The 15,252-nt window shown below is 47.3% G+C and overlaps 1 protein-coding gene across 1 annotated transcript; it reads right to left on the bottom strand.

Moving 5' to 3' along the window:
• Positions 1–2,612: 2,612 nt before the first annotated feature.
• Positions 2,613–15,094, bottom strand: qser1 (glutamine and serine rich 1). The gene is made up of 13 exons (XM_030376780.1): positions 14,744–15,094; positions 13,125–13,228; positions 12,729–12,875; positions 9,180–12,485; positions 8,514–8,827; positions 7,077–7,193; positions 6,413–6,546; positions 6,125–6,309; positions 5,604–5,741; positions 5,402–5,499; positions 4,742–4,888; positions 4,370–4,465; positions 2,613–4,159 (listed from the first exon to the last, which is right to left on the bottom strand). Exons 1-13 carry the CDS (start codon positions 14,851–14,853, stop codon positions 4,019–4,021), a joined length of 5,037 nt encoding a protein of 1,678 aa, XP_030232640.1. The 5' UTR covers positions 14,854–15,094; the 3' UTR covers positions 2,613–4,018.
• Positions 15,095–15,252: the final 158 nt, after the last annotated feature.

The following is a 15,252-nucleotide window of genomic DNA, read 5'->3' as shown; positions in this document are numbered from 1 at the left end:
ACACACACACACACACACACACACACACACACACACACACACACACACACACACACACACACACACACACACACACACACACACACACACACCATGTTTGGCAAACTGGTTGGATCACTAGCCTTGCAAAATCTTCTTTCGTGTGAAATTTCTTTCACACAAAAGAATGCCCGACTTGGCCTGAGTTGAGTAGTTGCTCTAAATATATAATATAATTTAGGTTTAAATTAAGAGGGTAGCAGGTTTCTTGCTACTACTGTTAACCAATTTTTTATGATAAGCTAATCTTTATAGGTGTTGCATCATTCAGAATCCCACCGGGAAGCCTTGACTTTACTAATAACAGCGTGAACTTCACATTTTCACCATAGACGTTAGTCTGCAGAGGTCATGTAATGACATGCCCTAAACGTTTTGGTTTAGGGGAACGACAGGCATCAAGGGAATGTTGTAGCTACAGCAGGAAACAGGTTCCACTACTCTGGGGGAAGAGGGGGAAGGCTTGTGATGGTGTTTTGTCCACTGCTGAAAAATACATGACATAAGAATGGAGAAAGTACACAAGGTAAGTCGCCAAGGGTTGACTGAAACCAAGCAAGAGCATGGGAATATTGTGTGTGTAGCTTGAAGGTGAATAAAGAGCAAGAGAGATTGTGTGAGAGAGAGAGAGGGAATAGAGAGGGAATGGATATAGAGCAAGTGAGAGAGAGCTAGGAAGGAGTGCGGGAACCTTCTGAATGTAATCAGTAAACTTGTCAACATTCAACAAGGTCAAAGCAAAGTTATTAAAGCCTTTATAAAGCCTGCCAATTATTTACTGAAATCAAACTCTCACTTTCAGACATTAAGGTGCATTCTGTTTTATTGTAGATGGTCTCATATATAACCATAAATATTGAAAGTACTGGGGGCCATTTTCTTCAGTTGATTGCGCCCCAAACACTGAGTGAACTCAAACTGTACTGTCCCTCTTGATTCAACTACAGAAACAGCGCAGTATAATCGCTTGTTATGAATTTGCTGTTTTTGGACCTTAGACCAAAACTTTTGGCAGCATCTGTTGTGCTGTTCATCCCTGATTCCCCGCTCTCCATAAACAGCGGTACGCCTAAACTTCTTCCCTCTTCCCGGACTTATGCAATCACCCCTTCGTCTCCAATCCGCCAGAAGACTGATGTGAAAAACAAGTTACCACAGTCTTCTAAGAGCATGTCACAGTTTAAACTGTAAAGTATAAGGAAAAAGTTGCTTTGGATAAAAGTCCCAGATACTTTCATCCAATGAGGCTTGCAGTGAATCTAGTTACATAACATAACGGAGCAGGTTGGGGTAGTGCCATCTTGCTCTGGGTTGCCTACAGGTACACTGTGGACATCGGGGTTCGAGCCCCAATATCCGAGTTAACCAACCACGAGCCCAAGCAGCATTCCCAAGCCGGAGTCCGGTAGTCCCGTCTGTAATCTCCAAAACAACAACAATCGAAAGGACTGTGTTCCGATTGTCTGCTCACACTGCCCTCTCAGTTTATCTCCCACATGCAGAGCAATGCAGCACACATTAAAATTCATAACCCCCCTTCCCGTCCTCCCCAACCCCCCGGACAGCAGACGTTCAAAAACTTTCCCTGGCATTGGTCCGGGTCGGAATCCCAGAGTCTGGTGTGGCTGAGCCTCCCCCGCCGTTGGGCCACTAACGCCACTAAATGACGGGGGGACAGTGGTGCCTCTTCACAGAGCAGCCGACAGAGCACACTGGCGCACTTGTCTTGCGCGGTGCATGATAATACGGCATTGTGAAAGAGTGGCTGCACAATCATATTTTATTCATTGACTCGTTGAACAGGGCCCAGGGACCCCTTGACTCGGTACACACTGGCGGCCACCCGTTTTTCCAGGGAATAGTTTGGTCATGAGCGCATGGATAGGTTTTTCCCGCCACTTAATCCCCACTCTCCAACCCCCCCAAATGCAATACTAGAAACTCCACATCAACAATGAGCAGGTGATTGTGAAACCATGCTCATCTCATCCTGATGTGTATCATTATGATAAAAAGTAAGCACATATAGTTTCAGTATAAGGCAACATATTCTATCAGGAAGGGAATGACTAACCAAAGGGGAGGGGCTAGATAAATCACACAATGGGATCATCATTTTTCTGTGTATTTAAAGCTAGCAGTTGTAACCCTAAATAAACGTTTGACAATCAATTTTGGGTTTCCACTTGATGACAAACCGCATAAATAATTTCCTCAAAAGTTAGTTTCTGTATTCCGCTGCTTCCAGATCAATAATATAGCATGATCCGATTTTATGTAGTGGCTGACATCGTTGACTGAGAGAAAAATCTGCAATTTCACGATAACCACAATAAATCATGCACTGTAAAGGTGTTAGAGGAAGGCATCTCATTTTCCCCGATTGAAACTTAAATAAACAGGAAGGAATACTGATAAACTATCAAGTTCAAGGAATGAGGTCCTGTTATTAGGATATGGCAAAGACCGAATGAACGTGTGGTTAAACACACCTATAATAACATTCCTGCTGGACAAACATTCGGTCAGCGGCACACGTAATAATTCACTGGATACGAAACAAATATTACCACTCATGTTAATTAGGAAATTTATTTTCACATCAGAAAATATCTGCAGTGTACCTACACTTGAAAAGAAGATCACTTTTTGAATGCAGTTACATGATTAACGTGGTAAAGATGCAGTTTGTAAGTTTGTAGGCACTAAAAGTTCTTTACAATTACATTTATGACGGACATCCTCGCCGAAACTGAATCGTTTCGCCCATATCATGACGGACTGAAGCTTTACGATATGGTATTGAAATACAAACACCATAAAAACACATTGTGTGCATTGATAAACATTAAACAATGTGAGGGACGAGAGGTGAAACCTTCCTGGCGTTGACTAGACCTTCCATGCAACCTACAAACGGCATCTTTAGAACACAATGCTTTAGATACGGCGTCATAGTTGCAACTCATGTAAACTATGAAGAGTCCAAGTAGGAAGATCTCTCTGAATAACAATGCAAAAGCCTCTTACAAAACGTAATGAACAAGCCACTGGTATAACAATATGTGCTTCTGTGAAAAATAATTCTATTTTTTTTGATAAAATGCAGACTACACCTGTAGAGATAGTTATATAAAGAATAATCTTGTTTTGTTTTCCTTTTGCCCAGAGATAAAACAAGGTAGTAACATTACTAAAATGTTCATAAAAAGTAGAATTGGAATTGCACTGAATCCATCAGAATCAAAAATTGTGTTACAAGTAAAGGTTTTTTTTGAAAGACAAAAAGGTTTTTTTCTATACTATAGTTGAGCAAATCTTTCTTCAAAGATTTGCTATGCAAATCACTCCTAACACACCTCTTTCTTTCTTTACAAAATGTACAGAATATATAGTTTATAGAGTTTGGCACACCATTACAAAAATGGTTGTTTTACATAGTTTATATATAAATCTATGATTATACATACATTTTTTTTTACCAAAAGAAAAAAAAACACTCCTACCTAGGCCTAGGGTAACTGCTCTATTCATCTAGTGCATGCTTGTTGGTTAAATTCTAGCAACATTTTTCTAATATTTTGTTTTATACAAAAAACTGACCGTTTAAAAATACTAAACATATCATGTAACTATCAAAATGTCCATTTCTCTGTTGGCTTGCTACTACAGAAAAACAACACAGACGCACAAAAACACTTCCTGTCCTCCACGGGTCCAGTTGCTTTCCCAAAAAGGACTCAGGCCGGGGTGCCGGCTGCCTGGCTTCCCCCGCCGTACAGGCCTACACACCTGTATTGACGTCCCATCCGTGTGAGAACACAGGCCCGCAGTCCCTCCCTGAACGCAGGGCGGGATCACAGCCCCGAGCCACCCTTCATGCATTACACACTGGCCGGGGAGGTTGGGGGAAATCCATCCTAGAATAGGGGGGGGGGCGAGGTGAACTTATCCGTTTCTTGCCACCGTTTCTCTGCGGCTATCGGCAGACCTGCTGCACTTGGTTGAGCAGTTCCCCGAAGCGCTCAAACAGCCCCTCCAGCCAGGCTCCGTTCTGGAGACACTTCTGCACCGTCTCATCCTGGCCCATCGGGCCTGCCTGCACCCCCAGAGCTGCTATCTACAGGGGGGGGGGGGGATAAGATGAATAAGAGGAACAGGTTGCGTGTCACTTCTTGCTACTGTTTGCTACACCAACACTTAAGAAATGCACATCTGTGCAATCGACAATAGAAATATCAAGTTCATTCTCTGGCTGAGAGAATGAACTAAGTATGGATGAATGAGTAGATTAGCATGGAGTCAGTGGATGAGTGCATGCACCTCTTACCTCATCTTTACACATGAGGTAAGTGTGGTACTTGTAATGCTGCAACGAGTGGTAGAGGGAGAACCACTGGGTCTTCTGCTGGTCCACCGTGTATTCCTAGACACAAGAGCACGGCGTTACAAGTCTGTTCTGAGCGGCCACACTATTCACTCAGTAGAGCCATCTAGTGGACACGCATTGAATGTACATCACCGCCCGGTATTTTTTTAAACATTGAACAACAATGCAACACACACACACACACACACACACACACACACACACACACACACACACACACACACACACACACACACACACACACACACACACACACACACACACACACACACACACACACACACACACACACACACACCCTTTGTGGCTCACCAGGGGAACTTTGTTGGGCATCTTAAAGGGCTTCATGGTCTTCCTGTTGTAGGCCTTCCCGCTGAGGCGCACCTTGAAGGCTGGCGTTTCCCCGTCCTTCTTTAGCTCAGTAACCACTGAGATCTCAGGGAAGCTGTCCAGGGCCGTCTGTGGAAAGGCAGCACAGGAGTAAGCTGCTGTGCTAGGCTACGGAACCGGGAGGATCCATTTCATAACCGAGTTGGGTCAATGGGAGCCAAGCCTCCATTATAGAATTATTACGATTCTTCACATGTTAAAACTTGATAACGTGCACGTAGGACCACCGTTTATGAGATCCTTAGTAGAATAATGGAGTACACAAGGCATTTGTTATGCAAAGCACCTTGCAGGTCGACAACAAGAGGGCCAAGTTGCATACATTCTCAACAAGGGTTAAGGTGGACAGATGCGGACGAGTCATTTACACTCATTGGACTGCTTATACTTTGCCACCTCGACTTCTAATTTGATTTAGAACCTTTAGAACTTCTAAGGGTTTAGTCAAAAATAATGTGGGAATGCATTTCTCCACCCATTGCCTTCTCCCCTCCCATTAAGCACCGGTCCAGGAAAGTGACGGCACAATGGAGGCGCTGAAAGTCATGCGAGCCCAACCAGTAGACGGAGGGGGGCGCTCACCTTGAGCAGTTGTCCGATGTGCAGCTTGTGAAGCAGGTGCTTCCGGTTGTCCGTGATCACCCCGTCCACCCGCTTCATGTGGGGCAGCAGCAGCTCATCTGAAAGCATTCATCGGTCACCATCACACCCTTCACCGACTGCCTCCGAAACACACGACAGACACAGGGGGGTCGCCGCTAGGACGCACGGCGCGTGGACTGACCGTTCTCCCTCTCCAGCGCCGCCAGCACGTCTTCGTCCATCGCCACGCCGACCAGCAGCTCCACAAAGCTCCGGAACGTCTCCTTCATGGTCCGCGTGTTGAGGTTCCTCGAGGAGAAGGGCAGCGGGGGCGTGAACTCTGTGTGGGAGGTGGAATAGGTCATCATAATGCCAGGCAGGAGTCGTCGCAGTCCGGTCCATCTTAAGTGGCCTCAAAGTGGAACAGAAACTAAGTATGAGGTAAAGGTTGATGTATGTTTTTGTGCTCTATGTTTGTCTCTACTAGGGCACCGCGCCCAAATCATGTACAAAGTCGACGTCAAAGTTATGTTTTATAACAAATTAACTCATTCGTCGTTACACAGTGAAGGGTTAGCAGTGTGTCTCACTTCAACGCTGCCAGGGTTAGGGGTTTGATTCCCAATACCAAGAGGCTTTGGACAACAGCATCCCCCAAAGGGGAACCATCTATCCGTCTCGCTAGGTTTACATAGATTGAGAGAGGTAGAAACGTTTCCCCACCATCGTCGTCCCCGCCGTCTTCAGCAGAGGAGCCGGAGAGGGTGGAGGAAAACTCCTTCCACTTCCTCCTCTTCTTGGGCGGGGGCTCCGCTCTGGGCTTGGGCTGCTTGGCCCGCGGCTTCTGGCCCAGGGCCACGGCGCACGGCCCTATCGACAGGCCCAGCAGGGTCTTCACCTGGGCTCCCCTGGGTGGCAGAACAGAAGAGGGTGACACCAGCTCTAGGGCCTTATACCTTGGGCGATGGCGGACGTTAGAACACAGGGCGGGGCTCTCTGTGTGCCGGTTACCGTAGGGAGCTCATGGGCTTGCAGCGCGGCTTGCGGCTGCACACACGCACATACTCCCGCTTGTTGACCGTGTCGAGGAACTTCACGTACACCCGCTGGTACATGGTCTTCGCGTCACCGAAATATCCAAGGTACTGCAAGCAAAGAAATGATCGACAGACCGTTGGTGATGAGGTCGATAACGACTCAATTTAACCATCTTTATTTAAAGCCATGGTGGTCAATTTATTTTTAGGTCATATTTGTAGAAATTATTTTCATACAAAACAGCGTAGGCTTGAAACAAGCCTCTCCAATAATTTCCGTCAGCCAGAATAAAACGGATGGCATACCTGCCTGCAGGCTAGGCAGACCTATTACTAAAGCTAGAGAGCTGGTTAAGTGTTGGGGGATCGGCTTTAGAAGGAGGCCTGAAGTTGTGGTGGAATACTAAATATAGTTCCAAAAAACATCTCTCTGAAGGCCTACCCTGGCTTTATGCATACATTTTATGAAACAATAAGAAATGTATGCAAACGTGCAAAATTATGATTAAATGAATGAATCAAAATACACAAAATATTAAAGTGCAAACTACTCGCAAACCACAAAGTCCTTTTCTCAACTGTGAGCGAAATGGTCACCTCGCTCACAGAGGGAGCTGCGTGCGTGGGTTTGAACCTACACTGTTGGTGGCGGAGAACACCCGCTTCCGGTCTCTCAACTCCGGAACAAACTTCTGCAGCAACGCCTTCTGAACCTTCCAGATGGATGGAGGCTCCCGGCCGGCTCTCATGGTCAACTGCATACACAAAGGCACAGACACACATACACACACACACACACACACACACACATCAACCTGTATTTACGGGATATACATAGCCTCATGTCTCATAGATCAATTCACCTCAGTGAGCTTCAAAAATTCAGTTTCCAATAGGGCTGTAACGATACGCGTATCAAACCGAAAATCGCGATACTCAAAGCCACGAACCTGTCTCGCGGTGTGAGAAGGCAGAAGCGCGATATGCCCTTTCTAACTCTTCGGTCAAATTGTCCGATTGAAATTTGCTAATAAAATTTTCTAAATAATAGTCTGCTGACAGCGCCCCCTCCTATCGATGCCGTAAATATGTGACGAGATGCCCTCTCTGTGATGACAGCTCTCCGTGGCTACGGAGGATTGCATTTCTCCACAGCCGTCGAAGTCCTCATATGCGATATGAACGACATTTATCCAGAGTGGGCCAAGCGCGAATTTTTTTTCCTGTGTGATCCTGTCTCTATTGTTTTGTGTGATTTGACTGGCAGTTTGTCTGCTTATAGGTCGGAATGAAGCGGCCACCGATTATTGACAGGATGGGTACTTTATTCTACCGGACTCGTTCGCTTCTTCACTAGACACACGCGCTACCGCTCGCTCGTCCACTCACTCGCTGACGTCAATCACACACGCATACGCACACTGCCATTCTCGCGCATACACATATGCTACTCGTAACACTATGCCTCGTTATTGCCACGGTCATGTTTTTCCTCATCTATTGAAAGTTAGGCTATTAAACATGTTGCATTCTATACGCCCTGATTATGTCATTATTTAAGCTACATAGCCTAATAAGAAGCGCTAATAAGGATATTTGAATAAACCAACCAAACAGTTAAAGGGGCCCTATTATGCCTACCAGCAAAAAGCAACCTCCAACTGCAATCTTTGGTTATTTCTTTATTAATTTAGCTATACTTTAATAGTATTCTTTCGGTTCAAATCTGTTCAGTGTTCCAAATTATTTGTTATTAAATGTTACATTAATATAATTGGTATTTAAGTGTTGTTTAAATAAAATGCTTTTTAAATTTAAAAGAATCGTGGGATGTATCGAACCGTGGGTCAAAAATCGTGATACAAACCGAATCGTGAATTTGTGTATCGTTACAGCCCTAGTTTCCAATATTTGTATACCTCGCCCCTCAATGATTCACTTCTATTGAACCCCAAATCCTTTAATTGTTTGCATTCTAGTCAGAAAAATAACTAGAAAGAATGCTATTGCAAAATAAATTTGATCATCGTGTGTCCTTGTGCGCAACTACAAAAACGACATTTCCCTCGCCGTACCTTCAGGTTCTCTATATCCTCGTTGCGGACGACGAACTCGTCCCTCTCCCGATACATCCCCTCTCCGCCGCTGTCGGAGAGCTCCTCGTCCGTCAGCCCCTCGATGGCCACGCCGGTTAGCTGGAGGGCCAGCTGGCCGGGGAGGGAGTCCTTCAAGCCCTCCGACACCGGAGAGCGCTTCCCCCCCGACGAGGCGTTGGTGGTCGTGATGGCTTTGGGGGGAGCAGTCGCCCGCGCCACACGCGTCTCGGAGATGGCCTGCGGCATGCTGGGAGCTTGGTCTTGTTTCATCATGGAACAAGGGGCTCTGATGTCTGGAGAAGGACAAGTTTGGACGAGTTAATGCCGCACATTATAGCACAGCACTGCAGTTGCGCCTTGATTAAATGCATCATAGCCGTTTGTTTGAGGATGCTTTATGTCGTGAAGGCCTTAATTTGACGCAAGATGAATTGAAATGAAAAATTGCCCTTCTGTAACCAACACTCTGTTTGAGTTGCACCAGTGCACATAAGTTCAACGTTTCTAACGATGATGACAATCCCTTCAATTTAAAATTATTTCGCTCCTAATTTTTTTGAACAGGGTTCCGATCTTCAGATTACACAGTACTTAATAACAAACATTCTGTTCTCAAGGCAGTGGTCAGCCAAAGTGTTTTACTACCTGGCCTTGGCCTCCGGTCGGACACCTCGTCCAGGGCCGACAGAGCCGAGCTGATGCTGTTCCGCAGGGCTTGGTTCTTCCCCGTGCTGTCCTCCTCGTCCGAGCTGAACGACGGCAGGGTCTCCAGGTTCTTGTGGAGGTCCTCGTCCAGGCGTTTGTGATGACCGCTCCCGCCGAGGCCCTCGGGGGACATCAGGGGCCCCCCAGGGGGAAGCTGGGGCCTGCTGTTCAGCGGGGGCGGGGGGCAGGCGGGCGGCTTGGAGGAGCTGGAGGGCTTCCTGGGGCGACTGACTGTCCGCGCGGGGCTGGGCGAGTACTGCTGCTTGGGGCCCGATTTCAGGAAGTCCAGGAAGGAGCCGATGAAGCCCGTTTTGACCTCGGGCTGTTTCTCCTCCACCTCCCGGATCTTCTGCCGGATGCGCTCCTGCTGCTGATAGCCGTCGTACGGCACGCTTGGCGTGGACGAGGACGACGAGCCGGTGTCGCTGCCGCGAGAGTTCTGCCGCTTGGCGGGCCCGCCGCGCTTCACCAACCGGCACGGCCCGCTCTCCTCCTCTTGGGCGGTGGACTTGCTGCGGGCCTTCTTTTTGGGCAAGCCGTCCGGGCCATGACACTCCATCAGGCCGTCCTCCCTTTTGATACCTTTACCCGGGCCACTGTTCTGGAGGCCGGAGGTGTCAAAGACCTGGCTTGCCAGATGGTAATCGCTCTCCGAAATACCTCGGTCGACGTTGGGGTTCAGGTCACAACCGCTGTTGGTGTGAACGGAATGACCCTGGCAGTCTGCGGTCGAGTGACCTCCGTTTAGTGTCATGGCCATGGTCTGGGAGTTAGTGTTGGCCATGATAGGCTGTTGTGCTGTGGAGAAGCTCGGGGACATATGCCTCACATCCAGCGTCTGGAAGTGACCCTTAGAGTCTATAGGGTTTGCCATTTCCCTTTCCATGGCGGACGTAGCTTTGACAAAGTCCTGCGGTGTGACACCACAGGCCACCACTGTGGCTGCCAAAATGTCATCGACATTGGACAGAATGTTCCTGTCGTCCACCATCAGCATGGAGTCAGGGAAGCAAATGGAGTTCAGGGTGAATTGGTTTTTGGCATCGTGCGACTGGTGGTTCACAGCCTGGCTGTAGTGATCTTTCGATGGCTGGATGAGTTTAGACGAGTCTGTGCCCCCCGAGCCCTGTTCTGACTGCACGGCACCCTGCCGACTCTGGGCATCAGTGATGCCGGGGTTTAGCATTTCTCCGTCCATGTGGGGGTACTGTACTTGAACGGAGCCTGATGCCTGTGTGGACAGCATGTGTGGCGAAACCACCTTTGAGGGGTTCTGAGTGTGGTGGACCAGGGGCTGCTGCTGCTGCAGCATAATCATCTGGTTGTGTTCAAGGGTAACCTGAGAGTTAGGAACTCTGATGAACTGGGTCTGGGGTTCAGTGTTCTGGCCCTGGTCCAGACCCTGGTTCTGGTGGTTTTGCTGATGCGTTTCTGGGGATTTGAGGAGGACAGAATGTTGTTTGAGCTGCTCTGCGTTTAGGCCCAAATGTGAAGAGATAATAGTTGAGTGTGTCGTTTTGGGGTCAGTCGTTCCCTGGCTACTGCCTAACTGGATGTGCTGTTGGTGGTAAGAGTCCAGCCTTTCTTCCTTCACCTGGACCATGTTGGTAGGCTCCAGTCCCATGAGATGATCCTCACGTGAATTGCTCCGGATGACACTCTGCGTTTTGTAGCGATCCTCCATTTTTGACACAACATAAACAACATTGTTGTGGGCTGACATATTGCTGTGGGAATTGGTCTCCATGGAAACCTGCAAGTCCTGTATGGGAAGCTCTTCTAATTTGTGCTTGCCATAGATGACCTTTAGTTCCTGTACTGAAGGCCTGATATTGTTCTGTAACTGTGACTGTGAATGAGCAGCTGCAGAGTAACTGGCCAACGGAGCAGACATCAGGTATTTCTGGGACTGGGTTTGGGGTTGGGGCTGGTTGTCATCAGTTTTCCCTCCCACTGGTGACTGCATCAGGGTGTAGCCCTGCGTAGAATTAGACGCGGGCAGACTGTGGGTAACCGTGGACGGGTACGGGGAGTTCAAAGACTGTCCCGGGACATAACTCTGCGACTGAGGGAGGGAAACTTGCCCCTGCGACTGAGACGAGTACGTTACGCTAGGAGCCCCCTGGGCGTGGGAGGAGGAGTAGCTCTCCGACAGATTGCCCTGACACAAGGCATGGACGTGGGTTCCATACTGAACCACTTGCTCCTGGCTGAGACCAGGACTGGAGGAGTAGAGAAGTGTCTGATTAATAGAGGCAGAATGGCTGGAGAATGTAGGAAGAGTTGTGTAAAGGGAAGGCAGCTTGTCGGAGTTGGATGAAACGGTTTGGGGCTGGCTGCGGGACGCAACGTAGGATTGAGGGAGACTGGTGGAGAGGAGGCTGGGCAGATCCACCGGCTGTTGGTTTGCTATGACAGAGTTCTGCTTGTGCCCAGGGGAGGAATAGCTCTCGGGAGATCTTCCTGGCAGGCTCTGGGTGTGTCCATGACCCTCTCTGCCTGCAGGAGGATGCTTGGAAGAACAGTCTTTTGCCTTGGCTGCCAAAGAGGCTGAATAGGCTTGGGTTCCTGACTCTGCTTTGCTCTGCTGGGCACCATTGGCACCCTGGGAAGAGCCTTCCACTGTGGGGGGGCTGCAGGAGACTGTTGTATGATTGGAGGGGTCCTGTTGGTAGGACATCTCCGTTCCACTGGCTGCGCCCAAATACCCCTCTAACGAGTGCTGAGAGCTAGTGAGTTGGTCTGCAACCGTGTGGCTACTGGAAGGCCTCTGGAGGTGTTTGATCACACTACATTCTCGCTGAAGCGCTCTCTCAATAGAGCCTGAGAAGACTGGGGCCGCATACGGTTGAGAGGTGGTGTGGGACACAGGCAGGGGAGAGGACAGTAGGCTGAACTGGGGCTGTAGAAGATGGGGGGCGGACTCCTGGGCAGAACGATAGGTGGAGGACTGAATGGGCAGAGCAGTGCCTAGGGTGGGAGAAGAGAGATGGTTGAAGGCCAGGGCCGTGGGGAGGACAGTCTGGCTGGATTTTAGGTGGAGGAGGGGATCGTGGTGAGAGAAGAGGCCGTTGGTGGAAGTGCTGAAGGAGGCCGGATCCTGGAGGGCCAGAGACGGGGTGGAAGCATAGCTCCTCGAAGGGAAGGCACCAGTGTGCTGATAAGAGAGGGTGGCGGGCGAGGGGAAAGTGGCTGTTGGAGGCAGGGCACCGGTCAAGTACAGCTCTGTTGTCGAAGAGTTGGTGCCTGCATGAAAGAGAAGGAAACAAAGACTGGATGAGGCCTGGAAAGTGAAACTGAGATCAAGTAAGCCATAGAAAATAATGGTTTTATTCTGCACGGATTTACGTTGCAGACTCCCAAATAGTAGCCAAGTGCAAATCAAACGATGGTCATTGTTATAAATAGGGATCAAACAACACAAAATTCCTTGTGCGATACGTTATCAGATATTCATACTCATTTGATTCATCAGTCTCCAATGCTCACCGGCGGGCCATGAAGGTGTCCTGAAGGGGGGGAGCAATGAGGCACTAACAGGACCAGCCTGAAGGCTTCTGGACTCCATGGCGGACAGGAAGCTCATGATAGAAGTTTCAGAGGTATGACCACTTGAGTCAAACACTCCAGGGAGACCTGAAACAAAATAAACAGATGTATCAACACGGATAAGTCATTACTGTGATGCGCACAACATTCATTGATCTAAATGTTACCATTAAAGCAAAAAGCTGTTTCTACTATAAACCAAATAGAGAAGACATTGTTAATATAAACCGGATGGAGGAGATGTTGCTACTATGAACAGGGTGGAGGAGTTGTTGCTACTATGAAGAGGATGGAGGAACTGTTGCTACTGTGAAGAGGATGGAGGAGACGTTGGACCTGTGGGGTGGGGAGATGTGGTGTACGTGGGGAGCTGGTGGGAGGAGACATAGCTTGGTCGCTGGAGGAGATCTGTGTCAAGGTGTGCTGCCCCATAACCGGAACTGAAAATAGAAAAAAAACAGAATATCAAAAAGGTTAAGATAATACCAACCATGTCTCAATCAATATAGACTTGCATATATAAAGTAAGAGTTTGGCATCTCTCTCCTATGATAGAAAGAGAGTTGTTGATTCTATGCTGCTTGAAAAAAACATTTGACTATGTTTGATGCATCAGCTAAACTGTACTACTACAAATTAATATCTTCATTTAAGAAAATAAGTTATAACGAATCAGCCCCAGCAGCCCTAGGCTGAGATAAATCTACCGCAATTTGAGTTACTTTTATGAACAATTATACATCTTATTAGGTCGAAAATATAGATAAATATTGAAGCCTAATATTAAGGATGTTGCATTAAAGGGACGGGATGCTGTTACAGTACCCAGGACGGTAAACATCTGTCATAGTGCAATGTAGCTGATAACAACTACAATGTAAAGGACCATGCAAGTTTGAAACAAGGTAAAAGGTATACAAATGTACTTGTTGGCCTATTTTCTTCCTAATACGTGTACTGCAGTCCTCAAGATGTGGCTTCAGAAGGCAACAAATAAATAAAACTGTGTGCCCTTCATGCCAGGAGGCATCCGTTGAAATGCTCGAGTTATCTGCATTAAATTCGTCCCCTAATCAACCCACACACACACACACACACACACACACACACACACACACACACACACACACACACACACACACACACACACACACACACTAAACGTAATTCATTTAAATAAAGGAACAACAAATACAAATTGACATGTGGGCTTAACTCCATATTGCCATTTACATTTTGCTAGGAATCTCGTATGGTAGACTTAACAGAAATAATTAACATTTTGCAGAACGAAACAGGTTAGGTGAATAAAACCAAAATAACATTAGGCCACAAAATAGATCTGGTGATCCACACAGTAAAACAAAGTTGGTGTGATTCCAATACTCGCAAACTATAAGTGTGTTTCAATGTAAAAATAGTGTAACCCGACAGCCTACACTGGTATGCAATAAAGAAACGACACTTTAAAAATACGTCTAAATATAGATGACCAAAACGCCTATATGTCCGTTAGATGTATAAACAGAACTGCATCAATCTGCCAAACTACCAATACTACCAGGTAGCGAAACATATTTAACAAGATGCACCGAACATACCGGGGCGATATTCTACCCGTGCAACTGCCAAGTATAGCCCCAACTTGTTTACAAAGTGGTTAATGGACGTTTAGTCTCCGTTGATATTAGCTTTACTAACTTTACGCGTATTAGCAGTACGCTAGCCACATGAGCTAACGTCTGGGAAAGGTAGCCATAGAAAGGTGATTACCGATGTGTCCAGTTTTCATAAAGAACAGACACATCCATTCGTTAATTAATTTGAACTTTAAATTCCTGATAACCGTAGCCGAATATTGTCCTAATAATGAAACCCTTTCTTCGCTCGTTGCTAGGCCGCCTAACACCGACATTTTCTTTAGAAGGTGACGCGCCCTCTCCTTCATCTTTTACCTTGACTTGATACTCGATGTGCTGCGTTCATAGGCCCAAGAAGCCACGGTCTGTGCTGGTGGAACCAGCGGGTCCACAAAGCTTGACGTCGGATAATTCCTGTCCATCATCCGGTGAAAGCTTCCCTTCCCCGATGGAGCTTTTTAGAGCAGCAGGCACACATTGTAGCAGACAAACCAGACAGTCACATTGCAGGGATGCACAGCCCATACACCTCCGTGTTGAATTACGATATCCCAGAGAAAGCAGTCGTTTTCGGCTAATTTGCTAGTTATTGTTCATGTCCCTTCGAGAACCGTGTAGGCACTGCATGGTTTCAAGACCCCATGTTGGTTATTTTCCCAGGATGCACCACAAACCCTAGTTGAATGCTGGTCGCAAGCATAGGTTGAAAGTTACTTCTGCTCTCACCTGAACACTATGCAATTAAGTATTTCAAATATTAAAATATAACTTTACCTCCCATAAGACTACACTAACATACAAATGTATATTTAACCCAACATTTC

This window comes from Gadus morhua, chromosome 14 (genome assembly GCF_902167405.1).
Source record: "Gadus morhua chromosome 14, gadMor3.0, whole genome shotgun sequence".
In the NCBI taxonomy this organism is placed as follows: domain Eukaryota; kingdom Metazoa; phylum Chordata; class Actinopteri; order Gadiformes; family Gadidae; genus Gadus; species Gadus morhua.
This window is presented reverse-complemented; position numbering and strand designations above follow the sequence as displayed.

What these genes read in the sequence shown, in the direction of transcription:
- qser1 (XM_030376780.1), bottom strand. Translation starts at nt 14,853, where the DNA reads ATGATGGACAGGAATTATCCGACGTCAAGCTTTGTGGACCCGCTGGTT. An exon ending in AGACGGCGGGGACGACGATG is followed by an intron (nt 5,742 to 6,124) that starts GTGGGGAAACGT and finishes CCTCCCACACAG; the next exon opens with AGTTCACGCCCCCGCTGCCC. An exon ending in TGCCCAACAAAGTTCCCCTG is followed by an intron (nt 4,466 to 4,741) that starts GTGAGCCACAAA and finishes TCTTGTGTCTAG; the next exon opens with GAATACACGGTGGACCAGCA.